Consider the following 25876-nt stretch of genomic DNA (forward strand, 5'->3'; position numbering starts at 1 on the left):
ATTTTAAACTCATTTATTTAAAGGTGTATATCAAGTGAATGAACACGTTTGCACCCAGTTGCCATTAATGCCATTGAATGATATTTTTATGACAGTTCAGCACAGCAGGTGTTGTCAGACACGATATTTAATTATCCAAACCAACATCAATATTAGTGTTTGATACGTCGATCAAGTGTAATATTGATCTGTTTGTAAGTGGCGTTTAAAGTGAGTGGTTTACTTTAAATGCGTGTTTTATTCATCAGCATGGTATCGACTTGTTTATTATTTATTGAATCCAAACGTCCTTCTACTGCTGGTCAGAATTAACACGTTTTAATATTATAGTATACAAAATGTGATTTTTTTGAATAGGTATTTAATAAATATGTCATTTTTTAAAAACTACATTTGTTTATTTTCTGTATGCGACAATTTCCGTTTCCAATATTGTTCAATAAAGTTGTAAACAGGCTTATTAGTAGTGAACGGTTTTTTTTTTTTTCTCCAAAATATCAGATAATTTAGAAATTGAGTTTACAGCATATATTTCGTCAAAAATAAAATAAAGAAAAGTTGTTTAAGTTGCAAACAGTACTTTGTTTGCTTTCTTTTGTCTGTGGGTATGCTATAACGAAGTGATATAAATATGATCACAGTGTTAATAGTCTAAAAATATCAAGTTGAGGACGCGCAGTAACAGTCCCAGGAGGAGATGGTTCCTTGCTCTGACCGGCTCTGTTTGGTTTAATTTTCATAGGAAACGACGGGGGAAAAGACCAACAATGGGATCCATTATAGACTTCAGCTCCTCTACAGTAACGGTGAGTTTAGCTTCCATCATTTTTATGAAGCAATAATAATAAAAAAAAAAACAGTGACTCAATGATACGCAGAACCAACGTGAGCAAATGCGGGAAACAAATGTTTAAGAGGTCACATCCTGTTTTGTTCTATGTCATTCTTTTTTACTTTGAGCACATTTAATGTGTTATCTGTTTAGTTAATTCTTTAAAAGTTATCTTCATATTACTTTTATTATAACTACATTACTATTTAATTATTATTATTGTCATTATTTTAAATACTAATATTGTTCTTGCTGCTTTTTACACTAAATATATCTTCTCTGGTCAGCAGCAAGCAACCTAAGGGAAGCATAATTAATCAAATGTTTCCTGACAATTTTTTTTTTTTTTTTTTTTAGTCTTGGTGCCTCCATTGAATAATCAAATTGTATTGATTATAATTCAGTAAACCATGGGGTTCTCTCTGCTTTGCAAATATTTAGAGATAAAATCAACAGTGGTAAAGAAAGTAAATTCAATTTGCGAGTTCCAAACAAACTGACTGCAACAAATACTAAAAGTCATTAGTATCAGTTTGGACTCGTTTAGATTGCATTTAGTGCCTCAGAGGGGAAGTCAGAATAAATACAAACCTGTGATACTTTGTTAGTAGCATTACATTTGAACCATTTCTCTGTCTCTCTGCAGGAATCAGGACAGAGCAGGACCTGTATGTCCGTCTCATTGACTCTATGACTAAACAGGTAAGAGTTTTGCACTAAACTACAGGTTCAAAGAATTAAACTGTACATCGGTGAGTTTGTTGGTTGTGTTGGTTTGAATGTTGCCCCTCCCCCCTCCCTGGTCCCCATCGCATGCCTGTGTCTGAGACCCTCAACTTCAGCACAGCACAGCCGGCTTGATAAATGACCTGTCTTACCTGTGGAATACATTTACAGAGGCCCAGAAAAGTAGAGGACATGTGTCCTCATACTCTACCTCTGCACAGCAGCCATAAGCAGGGATGGATGTGTGTGTGTGTGTGTGTGTGTGTGTGTGTGTGTGTGTGTGTGTGTGTGTGTGTGTGTGTGTGTGTGTGTGTGTGTGTGTGTGTGTGTGTGTGTGTGTGTGTGTGTTTTTCCAAGCGTCAGGCAGTATATATATATGTGTGTGTGTGTGTGTGTGTGTGTGTGTGTGTGTGTGTGTGTGTGTGGTGGATATCTCAGTGAGGTGCAGACGCGGTTGTGTGTTAGTGTTAGTGTTTGAGAGAGACAGTGATGCATGCCAGCTCACTCTTTGAGGACCTTGACCCTCATTTCCTCAATGTGAAACAGAACAAACTATCCCAGAGTATGTTATGGCCAATTCAATCACACAAAGAAATACAGAGCAGCACATGTGGGCTGGCGCACACTGAGGGAATTCTCCGTTAGGACGACTCAGATACGAAGAAAATAAGCCTCTTCAACGCTGTTTTGATATCAGGTCTTTTGTTTTGCCAATTCTGCCTCTAGTGCCATTAGGCTTGAAGAGAGTTTGCCTTAGAATGAAAGGAGTAGGAGGGGATGTTGTTTGTGTGAATGCGTTTGTGCTGGCGTGTTTATCGGGTGTGTGTGTGTGTGTGTGTGTGTGTGTGTGTGTGTGTGTGTGTGTGTGTGTGTGTGTGTGTGTGTGTGTGTGTGTGTGTGTGTGTGTGTGTGTGTGTGTGCACGGTGATCACAGCCCTGGAGAGCATGTTGAGTGGGGTTGGAGGGGTAACCAGACTAGATTTTTGGACGCTGTGCTGTGTGGACCAGATGGTGCACTATACTCCAGTCTGGCAGTCCAACTGCTCACTGTACACAGCATATAAACATACGTGCACGCACAAACACATATGCACACGCAGGCGCACACACATGCACGGCACACACACGCTTTTTTCTCTTACTGTCTCTGTCAGAACAGAGAGTTCCTGTTCAAGAGGACCGGATTCCCACGACACACACATTTTCTGGATAGACAACACTACTCCCAGATGAAAAACACACTTTTCAGTTTTTTATTTGCCCCCATACATGGCTCATTTTTTTTTTTTTTTCTTCTTTCAGCATGCCACATATAAATAAAATCAAAATCACTGTTTTTTTTTATTTTCTCTCTATCCCTCAGGCGATTATCTATGAGGGCCAGGATAAAAACCCAGAGATGTGTCGGGTCCTGCTGACCCATGAGATCATGTGCAGGTAAGACAAAACGTTATTCTCACATTGGAGGCGTATCTGTTGGTGTAAAAAGAGGGGCAAAGACACAAAGAGCACCACTAAATTACAATAGAAATCTTATCATTTTCCTCAAAGTGGGTTGGGGAGATGGGCCCTGGCCTATTTCTGTTGGTAGTTATGTGTGTGTGTGTGTGTGTGTGTGTGTGTGTGTATATATGTGTGTGTGAGTGTGCATCCCTCTCATGTTCAGCTAATTAGGACAAGGAAAAGCTCATTACTCAAACCCATCCTCCTTAGTCTGTGTAATACATGCAGTTTGCTATGTCCTGACAGTGAGCTATGTGCAGAAGGGGACGGACTCGGATTACACATAAAATACAGACACACATTTACACACACACACACACACACACACACACACACACACACAGTCAGATATACTAAAGCAAGCGTAGATCTCACCGGGCGCACTGGCTCGCGTGCATTTGCAATCAACAATAGCATCAGACACCATGTGACAGTCCCTCACAAACCAGCCATTTAGAAATACACAGAGAGTTAGATTTGAGAAATGGCCAGTGGCAAAGTGTAGCCACTTCCTGGTTATCACACAAGGCAATTTAGACCACTTGTTTTCATATGCTGCAGGAAACGGTGGAGATCAGAAATCTGATCTGGCTCTCCAAGCCTCCTGTCCTGAGGGACTCAAGAAAGTAAAGGGGGGAGGGTCAATCTGTCTCCCCCCATTCTCTCCCCCTCTTTTGTGTCTTTCTCCATCTCTCCTCGCATGCACACACGTAGTCAGATGCAGGTACACACAGACGAGCAGACAGAGAAGAAAAGGTAGACGCGATGATACTTTTGGGGGAATTGGGGGGGGTGGGGGGTTGACGGCACACAACAACACTGTTACATTGTGCTGCAGTCAAATGATTCAGAAAGGACTCGTCACATCAGTATGCAACCCCCTTCTACCCAGCATGCACTACTCCCCAGGTCCAGTGGGACCACTCTGTGACCCACTTCTGAGAGAGAGAAAGAACGAGAGTGAGAGAGAGAGAGAGAGAGAGGCGGGATAGAGGGAGGGGACGAGCGCTGAGGAAAAATAGAGAACATAAGATGTCTGGTTGTGTGATGTCTGACAGAAATGGAGCTAACCTGAGCCCTGGAGGCTAATTCAAGTTTGTATCCAGCCCCATTCAAGCTCCCTGCTTTTTGCTCTCCTCCTCTAAACTTCTCCTAAAATCGCCCCGCTGATCTCTACGACTATAGTGCCAGAGCCCCGGTCTTACCTCGGGAAGCCCGGCAGAAATCCAATTCACGTCGTTTCTTAAACTCTGCCAAAGTCTCACGCCCTTTTACTCCTCTGTCTCTTTCCTGTATGCTCATCTGACTTCCTCTCCTTCTTTGTGATGTACCTTATCTTTATTTCTCAGTTGTTCACATCTCTGTGACTAACCTCCCTTTGTTTCTGCCCCCTCCACTGCACCCCTCCTCTCTCGCCTCCCTACAGTCGATGCTGTGATAAGAAGAGTTGTGGCAACAGGAACGAGACCCCATCCGACCCTGTCATCATCGACAGGTAAGCAAACTTTGCCCTTTGACCTCGACCGAGGTGATGCTGCGCTGTCATCATGAACACAAACGCAGCACATATGACAGCCTATGGGTGTCAACAGGATCTGTGTGCAGAATACACAAGAAGCAGATGTTGCAAGAACATACTTATTGGTATAAAAATCACGACAATATTTCATATTTAAATTTCCAGTGAAGTAAATAGATGAAAGCTATTTTCCCACATGCTATTTGGCTGAGAAAACACAACCTGCAGGCATAATAAAGCAAGCCACAGCTTGTTTAAAGTTTCAGTAACCATAATCGTATGTGTGCGCAAAATGTGTGAAACACTAGTAAATAATATTCCAGCGGTATGTGTGTGTGAAGTGGAGGAGCAATTACAGAGCAGTTGAGCTCTGCTTCAAGTGTGGTCAAGCAGTGTTTGTGTGGTCGGGCTGATGATTTAGCTGATGAGCAGTTAGGGTTACAGCGTCAGCCTGGCGCGTGTGTGTGTGTGTGTGTGTGTGTGTGTGTGTGTGTGTGTGTGTGTGTGTGTGTGTGTGTGTGTGTGTGTGTGTGTGTGTGTGTGTGTGTGTGTGTGTGTGTGTGTGTGTGTGTGTGTGTGTTTCTGGGTATAAATCTCACTCTGGGCCTGGTGTGGTATACTGAAGCTTGTCTGCCGCTTTTGACACAGGCAGACACACTCCTGCACACGCACACTTTTCTTTGAGTGTACACCTTTCTCCTACCGTCATAAACTTCCTCTGACAGATGCAGCAGCTCGCTTGATTTACAGTCAGGAAAAAAGAAAAGCCCTGTAGATTTACAGTCCGGCCGTGGACACACAGTGTGAGGGAAATTATTTGTTTATACCTGAGCAGTTGTTGGAGCGTGCCGGTTTAAGGCTGAACTTACACTATTTAAGGGATTTTCCCATAAAGTAATGCCTTTTTCTGACTATGTTCAGCCTTTCCAAACAACTGCATTATCACATAGTGCATCATGGGTTATTTAGGTTTAATGTATGATTTGAATTTATCACATTTGAGTGTATTTGTGTGTTAATGAGGCAGTGGCCTGTGCTACCCGATGAACACAGCTGTCCTGTGCTCGCTGCTGCAAAAGCTACTCTTTACCTGTATGTGTGTGTGTGTTTGTGTGTGTGTGTGCGAGTGTTGTGTGTACGAGTTTGTGTGAGTGCGCCACCCTCGTTCCGCTCCAGTGAAGCGGAAGGCCTCACCTCAGCGCTCCCTGAGACAGCTGCACCCCACCACGTGGCCTCACACAACTCGCCTGCCCATCACTCTGTGCCACATTTCTGATTTTTGTTTTCCTGTTTGCATACTTGTTGAATTTCTCATCAGTGCGCTCCTACGCCCCGCTCCTACCGGGCGCCATCCTGGCTCGCCACGGTTAAACTTTTCCCTTCAGTTTGCTGCAGTTTGAGCAGAGCCACCTTGGTGAAACAGGCTGATCTCTGCTGTGAACAGCTTTCCCACACTGAGCATGTGTTGTGGCCGCTCGCTGGCGGTATTCCCCTGACGCCCAATGGCTCAGGTGTGAGGGCAGCATTAACGAACAACAAATTAGAACAGGGGGAGGGAAAACAACAGCAATATCTCTGTTTTCCTCTCCAGCGAGCACTCTTTCTGGACAGGAAAATAGGTCAGGTGAGAGAAGAGGGAATGGGGAGGTTTGCTTGCTTTAAAGGGGGGACTGAAGGGGAATAACGAGAGGAGGGTTTATACATTTGCTCATTTAGTACCAATATATTCTTGGCAGTTGTAATAATCAGGGATTTATAAACAAACAAACAACTGTGAGGGTGAAACTGACTCAATTACCACGAGTTCCCCTCCTTCAAATTCATAAAGAAATACCATCAACAGCCCCTCTCCACCCTTGAAGTTATTTAGTTCGTTAAATAAGGGCTCGTTAGCCCTCTGCTGTTTCGCAGAGATGATTAGATTTTACAGCCCTAATTAGCTGGGCTAGCTCTAACTCTTCTGGAAGAGTAATGGGTCTGATTGCCTAATTAGCTCTCTCTCGTTAAGATGGGAGAAACAGGCCACTGCAGCAAAACCGCAGGAATGAGGAAAAATAAAGTCAGCTAATGAGAAACTTATTTGATTGTTAGGAGAACAAATCTGGTACAGTGTGGATCAGCAGCGCTCTGGGTACTGTACTCGCTCACCGGGAAAATCTCCCTCACCCTTCTCTTTATCTCCTGTTGAAGAGCGAATTTGTTTGGGCTTTAAAGCGTCTGCAAGGAGCAATACGAGGCCGATTTTAATTATGAAGGATATTTGTTTGCATATGAACGCAGAAAGCACTTTAAGATTTCTTAGATTTTTACTGAGGTTGAAAAAAACCACCCCCCAAAGTCTGTCCTGTTTTCATGCTGCTTTGGTTTGGGACTATCACGGTAGCAGATTTTCACGGTCCATCTGATCTGAATCAGTCACTCCTGACGATGAAAACAACATATGCCATATTTCATGAGGTGGTGAATTCTAAAAAATGCAGCGAGACCTTGGTATGAGATGTTGTGTCAGGCTTGACACTGGGCAGGGGAAGCAGCTGAAAGGTGAGAGGCTTGTGTGCGCCTCTCTATATCTTCCCTGGGGAAACATGTGTGGTCCACTTTAGCCTCTTACAGAGGCAGGATAAAATGAGGGGAGCCCTTAACCCCCTCAACCTACTCCACCTCCATCACTCCTGGTTAGTGTGGGGTTAATCACATGCAGCTACTGCTAGTCAGTCTATCATGTGCCTGGATGGGCCTCAAATCACAAACACATTTGCCTCTCACCCGTTTACACCTTTGCCATCCCTCTGCATATATTTTCTCAAATATGTCTCCCCACAGAACAGTTTTTGTTAATTCACTTGCTGCAGCCATGTAATTGTGGACTAGTCTCTCAGCCCTACTCGCTTTGGGGGTATGACTGTCCCTCCGGCCCCGTGTGTCCTCTCTTGCCTGCTACCACCTGTGTCCCGTGGCCCTTTCCTGCCCGGCCAGCTCCCTCAGGCCTGCCGCAGGGTGTCCCCCAGGCAGGGAGAGCCTCTCTGGAGGGGGGACAGAAACTCTCTGTGACCACAGATAAGGATCCACTGGATAGCCCAGTGTTTCCCATGATCCCCCTTTCCATTGAAGGAAGGGACTGTGTGTTTCTGTGTGTGTGTGTGTGTGTGTGTGTGTGTGTGTGTGTGTGTGTGTGTGTGTGTGTGTGTGTGTGTGTGTGTGTGTGTATGGGGGGGTCAAGTTTACATGCATAGCCGATGTTATTTCAGGTTTATAGCTCTTTCTGAGTGTGTGTGTTTGCGTTTGCACACACTCCTGCAGCCCGCTGTTGATGTGGCCCATTTCCTTGCATGCGTGTCTTTGCTTGTGTATCCACATCGATGTTGGCTATTTCCCCGGGAGAGTGTGTGTGTGTGTTGATAGAAGCCATTTCCTGGCTAGTGTGTGTGTGTCTTGAGTGAAGAATGTCGGGCAGGAAGTGCTCCTCCCGGGGAGGATGATGTCATGGCCGACAATTTCCTGTTCTGTGAGCCAGTGGAACGGACTGACTCTCAGCTTCAAGGTGGGTAGTTAGTTAGCACTCGTGGACCTGGTTTTGGTTCTTCTTCTCCTGCTGGCCATGGGCTTACACCTGCTTCGGTTTTACACAAAATCACCCGACACATCTGGAAGGAACAAGTGAACTTTGCAGCGTCTTAGGATTGCGTTATATTCAAGCTGATGCATTTTGCTGCATAGCTTGTTTGTCACTCTCCCCCTCTTTGTCTACCTCTGTAGAAGGGGGAACCCCCTCATTGTTTTGGTTGTTATGTTTGGATGCACTTCCTGGGGTGAGAGGTCATGTGTTGCCTTGGCTGGGCTAACGTGCGCTAGTGAATAATGTATGTCATTGACTTTATGTCAGCCCTGCCAGCCCCCCAAGCCGAGCCCACCCATGTTTAATTCATCCATCTCATTTGTGTGTGTGTGTGTGTGTGTGTGTGTGTGTGTGTGTGTGTGTGTGTGTGTGTGTGTGTGTGTTTGTGTGTATGTGTGCACGTGTCATTTAGAGGCCCAGTCTGCACCTGTCCAGCCATTAGCCCCCTTCTCATTTGCATTTGATGCTAATGTGGTTTACTGGCAGTGCCTTCCGTCCCCTCAGCTTAGTTTCACTTTCATATCCATGACTGTGTTAGTGAGAAGGTGAAAACACACTTACAGCGCAGCTATCCTACATTCTTCTGACTGTATCTGCTGATGTGTCTGACGTCTGAATGTTGAGGTCTTCATTAATTCTTTCTTCTTTCCCACATCCTGGGTCTGTTTTATTTTATGAAGGATATTCATGCGCTTCTTTCTTTATTCTGCTTGTTTATCACAGTGTTTTTTTTAATTGTCGTTTTTTTTACCGTATCACTTAGCTTTACATTTTTACCTCCAAGACAAAGAGAGGCTAGATACAGTCATGAGACCCTGACAGTATCTCTCTTCTGGTGTTTCTCTTTGGGGGAGGAGTGATCTTTTCGGCGAGGCCCTTTAATTCTAGACATTTTAGTTGTTTCTCGTTTATGTGCTGTTTCTTTTGTGAAGTCTTGTGGTGGGCTGGGGGGGGCAGCTGCATTAGATGTTATGGGATGGCCCTTAGCTAGTTGTGGTGTTTGTGAAGGGCTGAGGGGCAAAGAGGCAGAACTGCTGGCTCATCGATATGCAGGCAGAACTCCCCTCCCTCAGGTGTTGGCCGCCTCACAAATCTGCCTCTCACACACATAAGAACCCCCCCCCCACACACACACACACACACACACACACACACACACACACACACACACACATAGACATAGATGGCGCTCACACCATCAGATATAATCATTCACAGTACACAAATACATGCAGACTTATATGAATCCACAGGCGGGCAAAAATATAACTGACACACACACATACTGACCTCCAGCTCTCTGCATCTGTTTGGTTGTGTTCTTTCTTCCCTGCGGTGGTTCCCCCCCCACCACCACCAACCCCCCCAGGGTTGGAGGAGAGCGCAGCCCCAAGGGAAAGCCGGCTGCGCTGATTGACAGCAGGGAGTTTGGAGGTCGAGGAGCCTCTAAAACTGTGCTGCCTCTTTTCTGTCTCATCCAGACCTTCAGCACTCTCACCACCAACAAATGGCTCGCTTTCATTTGCCAACACACAACGAAAAAAATTAACACGTCATTCTCAGAGTAAACATGGGTTTGTTTCCATGTTATGAAATATCAAACAAACACAAGCTGTTTTTGTTTTGTGGTGAGGAAACAGGCAGGGAACACACTGGAAATAAGTATGTTGTATACCTAAGTTTGTGTGTGTGCTTCTGTTTTTTAATTCTTTCCCCCAATAAACCAAACATAGCTGCTATCACATTTTATAGGTAGTTAAGCTAATGCTCCCCAGCTGAATGCAGGTAACAAACACTTTATTAGGGCATAAAAAATGTAATTTACAAATGTCAAATAAGTGAAAAGTTCTGGGTTTCATGACATGCTGAGTTTGGCGAGAGCTACTGTAAATAGCGCTGTTGTAGCTCTATTTTCTCTGCAAACTGCTTTGTCATTACTGCTTGACATTCCCTGCTTGACCTGGCCGCTCTCCTTGGCTGTTCCCACTGCCTTTGTGTCAGTGTTTGTTCTGTCCCAGAATGAAGGGGTTCGGCCGGCCACAGCTGACCCAAATGAGTAGCGTCCTACTTCTAAGAGCTATTTAAGACATTTTGGGGTGTTGGAAATTGCAGGACAGAGAGATAGAGATAGAAGAGGAGAAATAGAATGAAGATATATTTACCATATGAGAAGGTCTCATGTATGACGTTTGAGGGCGAGCAGTGCTGCGAGGGGATAAAGGGTAACGTTTTCCAGGATTTAGTCCATGACTCGCCCTAAAAGATGCGCTCAATTTGCTTTTCAAATGAGGCGTGAAGAGCGCGGTGTGTGATGATATACATTCGGACGTGCATGGTTATGTGTGTGTGTGTGTGTGGCAGGGGCGACTCTTTGTTTTTTCTCAATTCTCTGATGTGTGTGGACAGTCGAGCGCACGGCCCACTAAGTGCTCTCTCACAGCCAATGTGTTACATGGCCGCCTGTGTTGCTGCTCGTAATTGAATAGACACAGCAGCCCCCTCTCAGTGAAGGATACTCAGGCCTCTCCCAGCAGGCTGAGCCAGTGTGTCATCCAGCCAGTGTAGCTTCCAGCCGCCCCGATCCCGGCCCTCACTGATGATTCATTGTTTACTGATTATTTCTGCTAAGTGAGAACGCAGATTGCCCGCCTCATGCCAGCTCCATATACCACCCCCTCCCCCCAACCTAGCGTCCCACTTCCTACAAGTCCATTTCCATCCCAGACCCTCCTTTTGGCGCTTTACCTCAGCGTCGCGGCCCAGGATGTAAGTCCAGGTGTCCAGGATGAGTGCTGGTGACCCGCTGTGCCCGAGCAAGATGTATAGTCTGTTGATTGTTTTCCATCAATCTGTCCAGGAAGAATGGATCGCTGGCCAGGCGCTGTGAGCGGCGCTCTCAGTTTCACACGCCACAATGGAAGGAAAACCTGCCCGGCATGGGGGAGACAGGGAGAGAGAGAGAGAGATATGGAGTGTGATACTGCTGGTGGGACTCTGCAACACTGGAGTGATCCTTTTTTTATGCTCTTAATTATTTAATGTGAGTTTTTGCTGTTTTTCCTGCTGGATGGTTTTGAATTTTCTTTAAAAAACACATTCTGGCAACTATATAGGCTGTTTAGTAACCATATCATCATTTCCAAGTTCAACCATTTCATATCTTCTTATATATGAGTTTTGTGACATTGAGCTCGACTAATTTGAGCTGAAATGTTAAGAGACAAAAGGATATCTTCAAGGGAGTATCTCTGCCGTAATTAAACGTAAAGCAGCGACGTCAACATGCAGACAATTATGGTCAACAGCATGGTTCGATCAAAGGCATGATATATTCTTACATTTCTGATATATTCTTTTTTACTTTGCATTAATCATCAACAAATGAGACCCAAGCACATGTCACTGTTCCACTTCAAAAAGCCGAGCTGAATTTAAAGGCCTTTGTTTGTGTTTATGTAACTGATGAGGGGAGACAAAGTAAGGCGTAGGCAAACGACTGAGACACTTTGTTGTTTTACACCGCCTCACCCCCTTTGTGTGTGTGCAGCTAACGTTGTTTGTTTGTTTACCGAGTGGCTTGACCTCGCTGGGAGGAATGTTCACTTGTTTCCTTTTCTTCCGTGTCTCCTAACGTGTTTGTCTTGTGTGATTTTTTTTTCTCCATCCACGTGTCTCTGCTCTTCATCTCTCTATCTCTCTCTACCTGCCCCTCAGTCTATGTGACTTCTTCTTTGGTCCTCCCACTCAAAACTCTGAAGGTTTTTTTGGTTTTTTTTTTTTAGTTAATCACATTTGGAATCTTCCCCTGCGTTTGAACGCTCTTCCTCGGCAGCGTGTGCTTCCTCGATCTCTGCGTGCGGCGCGGGAGAGAGTCACGCTAATTATCCCGGTTATTGGCTTCTCCAACACAGAGGCTGTGATTTACATGAGGTGACATTCAGTTCAAACGTGCAGACCTCCGCAACCTTTTTCTGGAAAACAATTAACAGCGCCACTTTCTCGTCTGCCTCCCTCCCGTACCCTCCTTTTCTCTCTCACTACACCACTCCCTCTCTCTCTTCCTCTGGCTATTGTCTTCACACAAACAGAGAAGATTGACTGCCAAAAGAGTGAGGGGTGTGCAAGGAGTTGAAACTGTGTGTTTTCCGAAGCAAGGAATTACTTTCTTGTTAATTGACAGTCATTCTTTGTGGTAGACATTCAGAAAGGAGTAAAGCTGGCATGGCAAAGGTATTATCTTTGCTTTTGTAGGATTGTAGGTGAGGGTACTCCTTAAATTGTGTCACATTTGCACAATAGAAGAACCCATTTAATACAGCTCCTCACACATTTCTGCCACTGACCCTAGGAAATTCAAGAAACGCACCATGCGGACTGACATGTAGCCCACACACGCACGTTCAAACACAAAGACAAACCTTACAAGCGTGCCGTTAATGAAGTGAGTCCCTCTTCTGTCATGACGCCCGTGTTAGCATGACAAGATGTTTACACACACAATCACGGCCGCGCCTCTGATATGGGCCAGGATGAAAGGGAGATGAGAGGCGAGGAGAAAGAGGAGGCAGAGACGGGGCGGTGAGCATCATGTATGGAGCGCTTTTCTCTGTTTGACAGGAGGACAGCCGTAACAGTACCCCACTGAGAGCCGTGAGAGACGCAGAGAGATAGATAGGCAGACAACAGAGAGAGGGAGACAGTTGTACCTGGAGGAAAAATGTTCTGAAAAGGGAAGACATATTATTTTTTTCCCCCTCTCTGAACTCAGCCACGTTCTCGAATCGGGAGTAAAACAATTAGATCCACCCGCTTCCCCTTGTCCCGCAGTGTAGATTACAAATGAGCAAACCTGGCATTTATCACATCACTACAAACATTTATTAAAGCCGGTTCCCCTCTAAAGCTGCAGAGATAACAGTGGGTAATTGCAGAGACTGGCTCTATTAGTTAAGTATGCCTAATGTCACTGCCTCAGAGCATTAATGGACGGCGTAGTATTATGTTCCTGTGCTCATTACCACCCCACTCCCCTTCAAACAGACACACACACACACACACACACACACACACACACACACACACACACACACACACACACACACACACATGTATCCACACACCCTCTCCCCCTCCATTGACCCTGCAGCAGGAGTCTGTGCCACTCTAATGAGAAATGGAAAACACTGCTCCGCAAGCTCCAAGACACACACACACACACATGTACGGACACACACACATACACTCGGCGGGAGCCATTACAAGGGGATAGAGGGGTACAACAGTATAATCACACACGCCCAGGGAAACAATTGTGCCGTTATCAGAGTGATCACATTATAAAAGTTTAATAAACACCAAACGGCCTAATGGTGAATTAGCCTGCATCTGCCCTGTGTTGTGCCAGGCTATAATTAGTGATTTAACAGAGACAAACAAATGTTTTTTAGCCAGAGCTTTTCTCTGTCAACAGATTTTTTGTTGGAGATAAATTAGGTGGGCTTGTCCAAAATTGTTGGAAAATGCGCAGCTGGTGGTGATTTGTGAGGTTTTTATTATTATTATTTTTTTTTCAGCGATCTTGACTCCAAGACACCAAAAGTCACACAAACACAGAACCACTGAGAGCAGAGTTTGGCTTGAGCCCCAGTCTGGTTTTCTAAGTGGCACTTGAGATGTGTATGGAGAGAGGCGGATGGGTGCTTGAGATTGTTGAGGAGGAGGAGGAGGAGGAGGAGAGAGTGAAGGGAGGGATGGATGGGGAGGAGGGAGGGGGAGGAGGGGATGGAAAGAAGAAAAGAAACAGGAAGAGATGGCGTTGAATGACGTGGAATAAGTTAGTCAAGAGGAGAAGAAAAAAATAAATTCACTCATTCTCTCCTGGGCAAAAGGAGAAGTTGTGTATCTATTTGGATACATGTGTGTGTGTGTGTGTGTGTGTGTGTGTGTGTGTGTGTGTGTGTGTGTGTGTGTGTGTGTGTGTGTGTGTGTGTGTGTGTGTGTGTGTGTGTGTGTGCACATTTGTATGCGGGCGTATGCGGTCAAATCGATGACAATCTATAATTTACAATCACAAGGACCTATCACTTTTTATAGGGCCTCCATCCGCGCTCATCAATATTACATCAGGACCCAGACTCTCAGTGTGAGGGAGCAGGAGGGTGAGAAAACGGCTGAGGAGAGAGAATATGGCTTTGGTCCAGTTTGTGTGTGTGTGTGTGTGTGTGTGTGTGTGTGTGTGTGTGTGTGTGTGTGTGTGTGTGTGTGTGTGTGTGTGTGTGTGTGTGTGTGTGTGTGGGTGGGTGGAGGGGAGGAGGAGGGCATCTGCTGAGGTTGTAGAAAACATTGCTTCCAGCATACACAAATGTGCGAACGCATACCCTACCTCGCATGTGTGTACATGTGTGTCTGCATCTGTCGACTGCTTGTGGTGTGTGTGTGTGTGTGTGCGTGTGCGTGTGCGTGTGTGCATGTGTGTGTGCATGTGTGTGCGTGTGCATTTGAGTGTGTATGTGCGCTTGCCAGCTGAGTGACAGTTTAGTATTGATCTGTGGGAGGCCCTGGTGTCATTAGACCCAGTATGGACCAGCAGGCACACGTGGAGGTCAGGGCACGGAGTTAGTGCGTGTGTGTGTGTGTGTGTGTGTGTGTGTGTGTGTGTGTGTGTGTGTGTGTGTGTGTGTGTGTGTGTGTGTGTGTGTGTGTGTGTGTGTGTGTGTGTGTGTGTGTGTGTGTGTGTGGAGGAGTGGGGGACCAAGTCTTCAGTAGTGACAGGCTCAAGCCTCTGAAAGAAAATCAATCGTGTCATAAGAGGAAGGTTTCCTCCAGCCTCCTTCTCCCTCTATCCCCCTTCCTCCCCCTCCTCCTCCTCTCATCCTCCCTGCTCCTTTCTCCCCTTTTCCCCTCTTTTTCCTTCCATTCCTCTCAGCTGGGAGATCATCTACAGACCCTCCATTTATACCTTTTACCACTCCCTTCATCTGTGCTCCTTCTTGTGTCTTTTTGAGCATCTTTGCTTCCCTACCAAAACCACACACACTTGCGCAGGAACTCGCTCTCCTGGGTCAGGAATGGGGGTTGCATGTGTGATGTGTGGATCAATCCGAGGGGTTATCCTGGCAAAAAGGAGCCATTAGTGACAGACCTGATCCTGGATCAGCCCTCATTAACTAAAAGGGCACAGGGGCTGTTTGTCCAGATAAAAGAAATGACCCCAAACTGGGGCCAATTAACTCAGAGGGCAGAGACTAGTTGAATTGATGGCATGCGTTGTTTTGTTTAATAGAAGTTTGATTCGAAAAGAAGCTGATGAGACTTTGTTTAATTGTGAATTTAAGCTTGATCCTCAGTTATTTATTATTAAGGATGAGCGCACACACACACACACACACACACACACACACACACACACACACACACACACACACACACACACACACACACACACACACACACACACACACACACAAACACGCACAGGGCAAGCCTCCACCTGTTCTCCTCTCTCGCCTGAGGGGACTAGTATGGTAGATAACAGTTTGAGTGGGCCTGCTGCAAAACACTAATCAGACCTAACACTGCCTAATTAGCACAGAGTCCGCTGATTGGCTTACAGCAATAATTAACACAGGTGAGAATAATTAGCTCCCCATAGACCTGTTTGTGCGTGTGTGTGGAGGATGTTATTATGCAGTCTTGGTCCCCAGTGAGACTGGAGAGGCAGAGAGAAGAATCAAACTCATTACTGAAACCAGGCCAACCTGTGTTAGGTGCTCTGCTTTCCCACACCCAGAATATTAGCCACAGAGAGCCCTCCCATCTCTCTCTCTCTGTCTCTGTGTGTGTGCTTACTATATCCCCCCCCCTGCCAGTCACTGAAGGTGCGTTTGAGGAATCTCACCGCTAGGTGAACCTGCTAAGATAAGATGAAACACAGGCACGGGTCATCTTTGTATCATATTCTGTCACTCTGGTGCTCTTCGTCTCTCTTTTATCCCGCGCCCAGCCCTCTCACCATCTCTCTTCAGAATAGTAAGAACGAAATAGGGGGGAAGAAATGTTGGCGAGCTCCTGTTTTCCTCTCCATGTAAAATGCTTGAGCTTTCAGCCTCCCCCTCTCCATAAAATTGTATACCGTACACACCATGAACTACTACTTTCCGCCTGGCTGTATATAGAAGATATTGAATCAAGCTCTGCCAGCACCTCATGTTGATTCTCCGAGTGAGAGAGAGAAAAGGAGATAATGAGAAAGAATGAGAAGGAGAGACAAAGACAGGAAAAAAGGGGGGACAGTGTTTTGCTGAGAGACTGGCCGTCGTTCATCAGTCTGTAAGCAGCATGGTGTCCTCCATCACGCTCTCCCCGGTTATTTTTTGCCAAAGTTCTGCTTCTTTGATCAAACCAACATCACAGGGAAGAAGACAGGCACGCAGACGTAGAGAGGGGGTTAATATTGGAACACAATTGACGGCTTGTCACTTTTAGCTCCGAGGCACCGACATCGCCGAGTAGTTAGTTAGGTGCCGTAGAGGGAGGTAGAGGGGGGGAAACACATACACACACGCCGACACACGCACACACGCACACACACACCTACCTCTGAGAGCTTTTCTGTGCTAAATAAATAACAAGCAACGATGTAAATTGGTGTTTTCCTGGAGTGTGTGGCTGCTTCTGGGATGTATTTTTCATGTCAAGACATTTTAGAGTGTGTTAGGAGTGCAGGATGTATGGATTATGAATTTAACCCCCCCACCTCCAAAACCCGCACAAACACACAGTTTTGCTCTCATACATACACATGGGGTAAAGGGAGTCGAATATTCACCTGACCACAGGTGCATCGCAGCATTAATGTAGGCTGCCTCCCGCCCCCACCTGCCACTCTACACCATTGTTCTCCGCTCACCAGGGCCCGGGGAGGTGCCGGGGGTGACATCAGCCTATAACCATACACCAGCAGAGACACAGTGTGAGAGGAAAGCTCATTGTTGGCTGACTGATCTCTAGTCTGGCGCTGACAAGCTCTCCCCCCCCCCCCCCCCCGTTTGCTAGATTTGTTTTTTTTGTTGTGTTCGCGCCTGGTAAACACTCTCAAATCGGGCTTCTACTACCTCTGTCACACACCAAGGCTGTCAGCGCAACGCTCAGCCACACTGTACTCCACATCACACCAAGCTGCACACATGCTGTGCAGATGTATGCACGAGCTAAATGGCTGTACTCAAATGCAGCTTAAATGCATATAAGAGCTGTTAGAGCAGTGTTTATGGGAGGCATTTGCATAGTGTTCACAGCACTTTCTGCGTCCTTTCTGCTTGCCGTACACACACACATAATCATACGCTACACTTTTCCCACTTGAATACTCTCAACATGCCTCCCCGACTAAAGAAACAAAATGAAATAAGGTTGATTGAGGGAAAACAAGGAAGGTTGTTTTTTTTTCTTCATATTTCCTGTTTCAATAATTAATATGCATGAGTTTTATGGCCGCTTAAGATGCGATCAATTATTCATTAACAGCATGTTAATTGCATCCACAGTCGTGAATATTTAACCAAACACTAAATCAATGGGGTCGAATGAGCAGCAATATGGACATTTTATAAGCTTTGCCAAAATTAGGTTAGGCTTTAATGAAAACGGCAGACAGCAGATTGGTAAGGGACAAATGTGAAGGAAGAACCGACTTCACGAAAGGAGGGTCGCTGATGTTTAGAAAGCAGACGATCTGAATAAATGCAAGGTTGTTGACTGGTAATAGTACAGCCAGTGACTCTTAGCCTTTTCTTCTGCTTTGTCTCTTTATTCTCACCACCTCCTTTTTTTCCAAATGGAGAGGATGTAATCTCTTCATCTGTGCCCACTGTAGCCAGCCTTTTTCACTCTCAAAGACTCCAGACTCCTTTGTCCCAGATCTTTGTGTGCTTGTGTGTCTTTGCAGCTCTTGTTTGTGTGTGTGTGTGTGTGTGTGTGTGTGTGTGTGTGTGTGTGTGTGTGTGTGTGTGTGTGTGTGTGTGTGTGTGTGTGTGTGTGTGTGTGTGTGTGTGTGTGTGTGTGTGTAGGTGTGTGTGCGTGCGTGTGTCACAGCGGTGTCTGGACGTTGACATTTCTCTGCTTGGATAACCATCGCGCCCTCTGTCCCTCTGTCCCTCCAGCCATGACGCAGGGTAATGTCACCTGTCAGTCTCAAACTCCTACTTACAACCGCTGTCCCCCCTCAACTCCCCCACCCCACCCACATGGAACACCACCAGTCCGCCACCCTCTCACCCCGACCCCTAACTGCTCCTCCCCTGGACCTCACCTGGGAGACAAAGCCACCTCAATCTCTCCATTCCCACTGCTTTTGTCTTCCTCTCCAGTTCCTCATATGACTCCACATCCCACTGCTCTTTCGCTGCCTTATATCCAAATGGCAACTCACCCCTTCCTCCCCCTTGCGTTTGCCCCCAGGAAAGGGAAGACAGCTAATGTAGTGAATAGGAAAGTCAGGGGTGGGAAGTTGACTTTTTGTCTGGACCCCAGTGCGTTCTGCGCCTGTTTTCAATTACTCTCCCAGCACAGGCGGGGTGGAGGTTTATGCGTTATATGGGAATGTAATTGACTATAACTGCCCTCCTAACATTATCCAGGTGTACTAGCTGAGTGTGTGAGATTAGGCCCCGGGTCTTGGCCGTTATGGTGTGTGTGGACCGTCTATGTGTGTGTTGTTGTTGATGTATTTATACCCTGCTGCTGTGAGGTGCTGCCCATTAGCACCGTATTTAAATCTGCCATTTTTCCTTGTGTGTTTCCGTGCACGTGTGAGTGTGTGTGCGTGTGCACGCTCCCACTACGTGTCCCTTTGTGTCGGTTTCATCATTCATCTGCCTCTGTGTGCATATAAGAGTGAGAGGGAAAGTAAAAAAGAGGCAGGATACAGATCCAGCTCGCTTCAAGGGGGCCTGACTTTACAAGGACAAAGTCAAAATGGGCCCATTCACCAGGCTGACACACTGTGATTTGTATGTATAGTGCTGTGCAGCCTGCGGGGCACAGCCCAGGGGCTATCACAGACACCCAGGCCAGTGCACGAGCACAGGGAGGTGGTGGAGGCGAATGGGGTGTGTGTGTAGAAAGATAGAGTTGTGTTTGTGTGTGTGTGGTGGAAAAGAGAAGCATCAACAGGCTGTCAATCACACCCCGGCCACAGCCTGTCACTCCTGGATTGAGCTCGTCCGGGGGAGAATGGGAGTCCCTGGGACCCTGAGAGGAGAAAGGAGGGAGGAGGTGGAGGAAGCAGGGAGGAGGTCTGTCCGTCTCAGTGACTCGGGCTTGATTTGATATTTGATACCGAGCATGTGGCATTTGAATGCAAATCTATTTTGATTGTCCCACCGTCTGATAGGGTTAAGAGGGACCTATAGGGGATATGCATGTATGCATGTGTATCGGAGAGAGCTGGTTTCATAGACACATACAAAATGATGCAGAGAATTATTCAGATAGATTATATTACTGACCAATTCAGTTGCATTAGGCGTTTTTTTTCTCTAGAAGCAATATAAAGACATTTAATCAGAATATATATATATACGATAATGGGTCAGAGGTTACAAAAATGTTTTGTGTGGGGATTCTTTTCCCCTTGTGGTTAAAGTAGTTCCATTCATGTGGATAAACTTGCGTGTGTGTATGTGTACACACACAAGTGTCTGTTTGAAAATGTGAGCATGTGCAGGATAATTATTTTCCCCAGTGTGCATGTGGAGGATTGTGTTTAAAAGCAAGTATGCCAAGTAGGCAGACAGACAGACAGACAGATAGACGGGCGGATAAAGCCGGTATTACTGCAGTATGGAAATGCGAGGCTCAGTTCCCTCCCAATTAGAGCAGTGACTTCTGAAATGCCATAATACCCATTAATTAGCAGGCTGCTATTTTCTCAGTGATATGGCTAATTAGTCTGCGAGGCTCTACACTATCTGGACCATTATTATTGGGTTGAAGCCATGCAAACACACTCGCGTACACACACTCACTCGCGTTCGAGTCGACGCACAAACACCAGCGTACTCACGTTCATATACATACCGTACGAGGGGGGGGAGAGATACACACAGTGCACATTGCAACAATTTCCCCACAGTTGAGTGACCCTAATTTAAGTGACGCCATTATACGCCTCAGTGGCAGCATAGCACAGCATGAGAGAGATAATGGCAAATAACGGGATGTTGATGAACAGGTACAAACAGGCCGCACTCTTCTTCAACTATATGCTTGTCATACCGTGTTATTACACACTGATAAACCCCAGCAGAAACAGCAGAACCGTTAGTCCCTCTGTGAGAAACAACAGGGAGACGTTTCAGCCCCCCGTAATGACTTGGCATGTGTGTGTTTGGTGCTCCCTCTGCCTCGACAGTCCATCAGTGTCTCCCACCGGACGGACAGGCCACTGACACAGCACCAAGAGGCCGGGAAACCTTTTCAATCACTCCCTCACTTTTCCCTCTCTGTCAGGTGGCAGAAAGGCGTGATTGATCTGTTGTTTCTCTACAGCGGTAAAGGAGTGGAAAGAAGTTGTGTTGGGTGAAAAAAAAAAAAAGAAGGTCTGGCATGTGTGACAACCACTTTCATAAGTTTATTAATCATCTTCATCAATAATGCAGCCCTGGACCTGCTGTTGGTTGTCATGCAGCATGTGTGTGTGTGTGTGTGTTTGCATGCATGCGTGCAAGTGTGTGTTCACACCCCTCACAGCCCGATGAACTTCATAAGTGTCCCATCACCACTTTAATCAAATTACTTATGAACCAAAATTGACAGTTTTCATTAATTATAAAGGATTATTCTAATTGCGATTCAAATTTATTCATTTAGAACAGACGGCATTCAGTAATGTTTCAGGAAATTTGCATATTAAATGGAGAGGGTAGGCCATTAGCTATGCTAATATATGCATGATTCCTTATTTTGTGATTGGTGGGCCATATGTAGCAGGCTGGGGGTGTGCAGGTGAGGAATCTAGAAGGAGCTGTAATATGTTTGATAAACACAGAGGGATGCAAGGCCAAAACGCACAAACACACACACGCACGCATGCTCACACACACCAGCCAGGCCATACGTCTCTGTTCAGTATCAGTCTCCCTCCGTCACACACACACATTCCCTCTGTCCTCGCATTTTCTCGGTCTCTCCCGCTCTCTGCTTGCATGTTGCTCCCTCAAGACCCATTGGAGGGAACAACTTTTCACCCGAGAACAAACACGGCACACTAATTAAGTTTCTGATTTCTGATCCTGCTGCATTTAGAAACATAACCTTGAGCCTGTGCAGTCACAGTCATAGTTATGATTTAATACGGTGCTTAAATGGAACAAAAAGAAAGAACTTTTGCAAGCGGCACATTCATCCCCACAATGTATGGGGCTGGTCCCGGGTTGACACAATGCTCTTTATCAAGCTATATATAGTGGATGCATTATGCATTAAGTTTAACATGTGCTTAAATCAACTCTATTCAATATGAATATCAGTCTTCAACTAAGGTAGAGAGGAGAACAGTTAGGGTAAATGACTTCGCGGGGAGGAACGCAGTCGGGCATAGGCACACAGTCACTCCCCCACACACACAGACACACACACACACACACACAGACACACACGCGGTCACACACCCCCTTCGGCTGTGCGGCGGCGTCTACCCAGGCTGATGACAGGGCCATTATTCACTGGTCAGTCCCACGAGGGCAGGGCTTGGGCTGGACAGGGTTGCAGCGTGTCCCAGCATGGCAGGACAGCGCTGAGGTGAGAGGGACCAGGACCCTTCATTACTCTCGTGGTCTGTGGGGCCTGGAGCTTTTCTCTCCCTCCCTCTCCCTCTTTGTCTCTGTCTCCATCAGATTAATGGGCCAGGCCCCGACAGAGGAAGTGTTTCAATCAGCACCGCCTGCCAAGCTTGTCCATCACCCAGACAGCCTCTTATTCATCATGGCTTTGATATGCACACATACACATACATACACATACACACACGCATGCAGAGATGTTTATTTGGTTGCATTTTTTCCCTCCCGGTGCTGTGGTGTGAAAGCAAGGCCACAGGTAGCAATGTTATCAGGCTACAAGTTGTTGAACCCAGTGCTCCTTTCTCCCGCTAGCGAGCAGGAGAGATCTCATTGACTGTCTGTCAAAGCTCCTTGCACGATTTCTCAGTTGAATTTTGAATGATCCTTTTCGGATGAAATGGATGAAACACAATTGGTTAAGTGTCTCTGGGACTTCTGTCCCCAAGCTGGGACTGGAGTTCCGGCTCCGGGAGAAGCGAGGAGCGATCTCTCCCAAGTGGGGCTTCTCCCTCAGCGGCGAAGGTGCAGCGCAGATCCTCCCTGACCGACCGTCTCTCTCCTCCAGGGTCCATTTGTTCTAAGAAATATTTAACAACGGGGCAAATTCAGCTGACATGACATGAGCAGATACAGACGGGGAGGAGGATGGGACGATGCACGCAGCGGGCTGGAAATGAATTTTTCAGCGCAGTGAGATGTTCTATTTGAATAAATCATGACACTTAAGATAGACATGAGGGCAATATAGAGGTGCTCGCTGCTACTTTCAGGAGCAGCACTCCAAAGGAATGGAGCGAAGTGTGTGTGTGTGTGGATGTTAGTGTGTGTGATGGTCTTACTTTCTTTGTCTGAATGTTTCTGTGTGTTCAATATGTGTTCTGCATATTTCTTTTATGTTTTGTCTTTTTTAGTCATGATTCTCTATCCAACATATGTAAGAACTGGATGTTTTTCTCCCAGTAAACTGGGCCACTGCAGCCTGGTGTCGAGGCCCAGGGCCAGGCCCAGAGACAGACCTGGTTCTGGATTATTAATGTCCCTCCCCCAGTGGAGGCAGGCCCCCTCCTCCACCCGTTGCCCTCCTACACCCCTGGGGTCAGCCTGCATGGCTCCTGGTGCAAGGCCCCCCTCATAAATCTCCCTAAATTAGTGTGTGTATGTGTGCGAGTGTATGTGCTTCCAAGCTTAAACATATACTGCAGGCAGGGAGACAGGTCACCACGAAAACAAGCCAGTCAGGCTCTTGGTTGAAGTGTCAGTGATGCATAGCGAAAGAGAGCGAAAGAGAGTTTCAGAACAGAGAAAGAATACGAGAAGTGAAACACAAGGGGAGGAAAAGAAAATACACAAAACAGGAGTTGAGGAAGATATTTGGTTTTTGAGAGCGCCAGACTTCACTTAAAGTTTGGGCGTCTATTTATCACACACTTTTTCTTCCGCTGTAACGTGATATTTGCTTACAAATATTTACACTTCATTTTAGCTTGCCTCTGACTTCATTATGATGGATTTCCTGAACAAATCTCAATGCCAGATCGCAGAAACGCAAGGCCTTCCATTCCTCTACCTGCCTAGATTAGTTCAACATGTCCCACAGTGGTAACAGGCATGGGGAAGCGCTGTTGTGTCACTTAGTTAACCCCGAGACAAATGGCTCCCCTCCGGAGCACAGTGAATTACACACCTCATGAAGCATATTAGGAGGCAGACACAGTGCTTTTCTTCTGGAGATGATCTGTGAGGCAGAGATGGATGGGGGGAGAGGGAGAGGAGAGGGCTGAGTTATGGCATCACCCACAGCCTTTTTTACATCGCATCGGCATCAGAACAAAACAGAGAGAGGAGGGGCAAAGAATAAAGAAATGAGGCACAAAGATGTACAGCACAGTGTGTAACAAAAGGCAGAAAATATGAATAAACTAGAAACTACAGAGGGAGATAAAACCACACAGTTCTAAAGTTATCCATGTTAAATTTGACAAGGAAAACAACTCTTTACCTCATTTGTTGCTAATGTTGGAAAATTATTAGAAAATATAACAGCATTGTCCCTCGGAGGCTTCCTTGCTGTTAGCTAATCGCTTAGACATTCTTTATCACCACAGTAATAATATTTAGATGCTACAGGGATTACTTAAAAGTTGTGTTATAATTGCTTTCCTTGTTTTTCTTTTTGTTTTTTTTATGGGCAGAGGGTGATTTTGTGTTTAATTGCTCCAAAGTGACAAATAATGCTCCTTATGATATGATGAAAGTGTGAGATCATTAAATTACAACGGCGACCGGCTGCATGTGTTTATTCGTTCGCTTTTTCTCTGTAACAAATTTATGCCATGAGGCTTTAAGAGGCCAAGCAGTTATTTACACAAATTCACTTCCACAGCCATTCCTGGATTTGGGGGTAATTACATGAGAGCAAAATGGTTTGATTTCATTTAATCCGGCCGGCGCAGCAATTTGCAGTGGTAATATTTGTAGCTGTGGAGTCTGCACAGTAAAACAGCTTGAAACCGGGGAGAGTCTCAAATACAAACAAGGTAGAGGGGGGCAAGAATGTATGCAGGAGACAATATTTTCTATACACCCACTGAGACTGTATGTTTTCTGATGAGATGCAGTTAAAGTTAATCAATAGTTTTTACATTTTATCTCACAATATAAATGAAAAAATCGTATATAAAGATATTAGGTCTAAAAAATACCAGAATCAGACTTTAAAAAAAAAGGGTATTGTGAATTTGTAGAATGTATACAATTTTCCATAAGGTTGTTAGGAGAAATATAACGAGCTGACCTTGGCAACCTTAATGGTTGCTATGGTGATGATCATATGGTTATTGTTTCATGACAGGAATTGATAAATTGTTACTTGAGCATCAAAGATCACTTCTACTTTCATTCACTGAACTGAATCAGTATGTAATAGTGTAAAGGATGTGACAGGAGAGTAAATGAAAAGATAATTAAAAAAACAAATCTTGTTTTGATTCAATAAATACATATATACACATATTTGCGTTAAGGCGGAAAATTAACATCCAAATAGGATTATGAATTGGTGTGATCTTTAATAAATGTATAGTCACAATAACCAGCAAGCCACCAGCTACAAAAGGCTGACTGCCCAGTACTCACCTCCCACCAGTCTGAGTCAGTTGTGTTGCTATTAAGATTGAATTAAAGAAGTGAGAAGAGAAGTAGAAACAGTTCATTAAAAGCAGTGGATACATGCTTTTCAATAATGAATGAGAATATTTTCAAATTATTTTCCAAAAGAAATGGATAATTAACAGTTCAAATCGTTATCTTAAAGTTATGGATAATCCAAGCTTGACCAAACTGACCTAAATATAAAAGAACAAGTCGCAAAATCCACTTTTGTTTTGTTACTTAACATCCACTTTAAAGTCAGTTGAAATGAACACGACCAGATGTTGTTGTTCAAGGGATACTTGAGCTCATCGGATTTGGATGTGGGGGTTAGTCCGAAAAAAAGGTTGTCAAAGTTAGCATTAGAAACAGATTGTGAATCTTTAAATGCACCTTTTCCCTGATTAAAAAGCGCGACAAACATGATAAGAGAGAGCTGAACAAAGCAAATGAGAGAATTATAGGCTATCGTCAGCTATCTGTCCATATTTACTGGTCAGCTGTCAGTCAGATTATCCATAAATCCTTATGGTAATCTCTTTGCTGTTGCATATCAACACGCACTGCTCTACATCCCCCCCCACACACACTCTGTTGATCCATGTAAATGTGTGCAGCGGTGATTCCAGCCCTCGGCTCCCGGGGAGATGAGATGGAGCACGGAGGAATCAACATGCTGCAGTTTTGTA

The 25876-nt window shown here is 45.4% G+C and overlaps 1 protein-coding gene across 1 annotated transcript in view; it reads left to right on the top strand.

The window, feature by feature from the left end:
* ebf1a (EBF transcription factor 1a) overlaps nt 1-25876 on the top strand; it is a 54277-nt gene that overhangs the window by 1408 nt on the left and 26993 nt on the right. Inside the window, 4 exon segments of the mRNA XM_054597110.1 lie at nt 743-806; nt 1479-1534; nt 2922-2995; nt 4488-4556. Coding sequence (XP_054453085.1) covers nt 743-806; nt 1479-1534; nt 2922-2995; nt 4488-4556 — 263 coding nt within the window.

Source organism: Anoplopoma fimbria, chromosome 4, assembly GCF_027596085.1.
Source record: "Anoplopoma fimbria isolate UVic2021 breed Golden Eagle Sablefish chromosome 4, Afim_UVic_2022, whole genome shotgun sequence".
Taxonomy (NCBI): Eukaryota; Metazoa; Chordata; class Actinopteri; order Perciformes; family Anoplopomatidae; genus Anoplopoma; species Anoplopoma fimbria.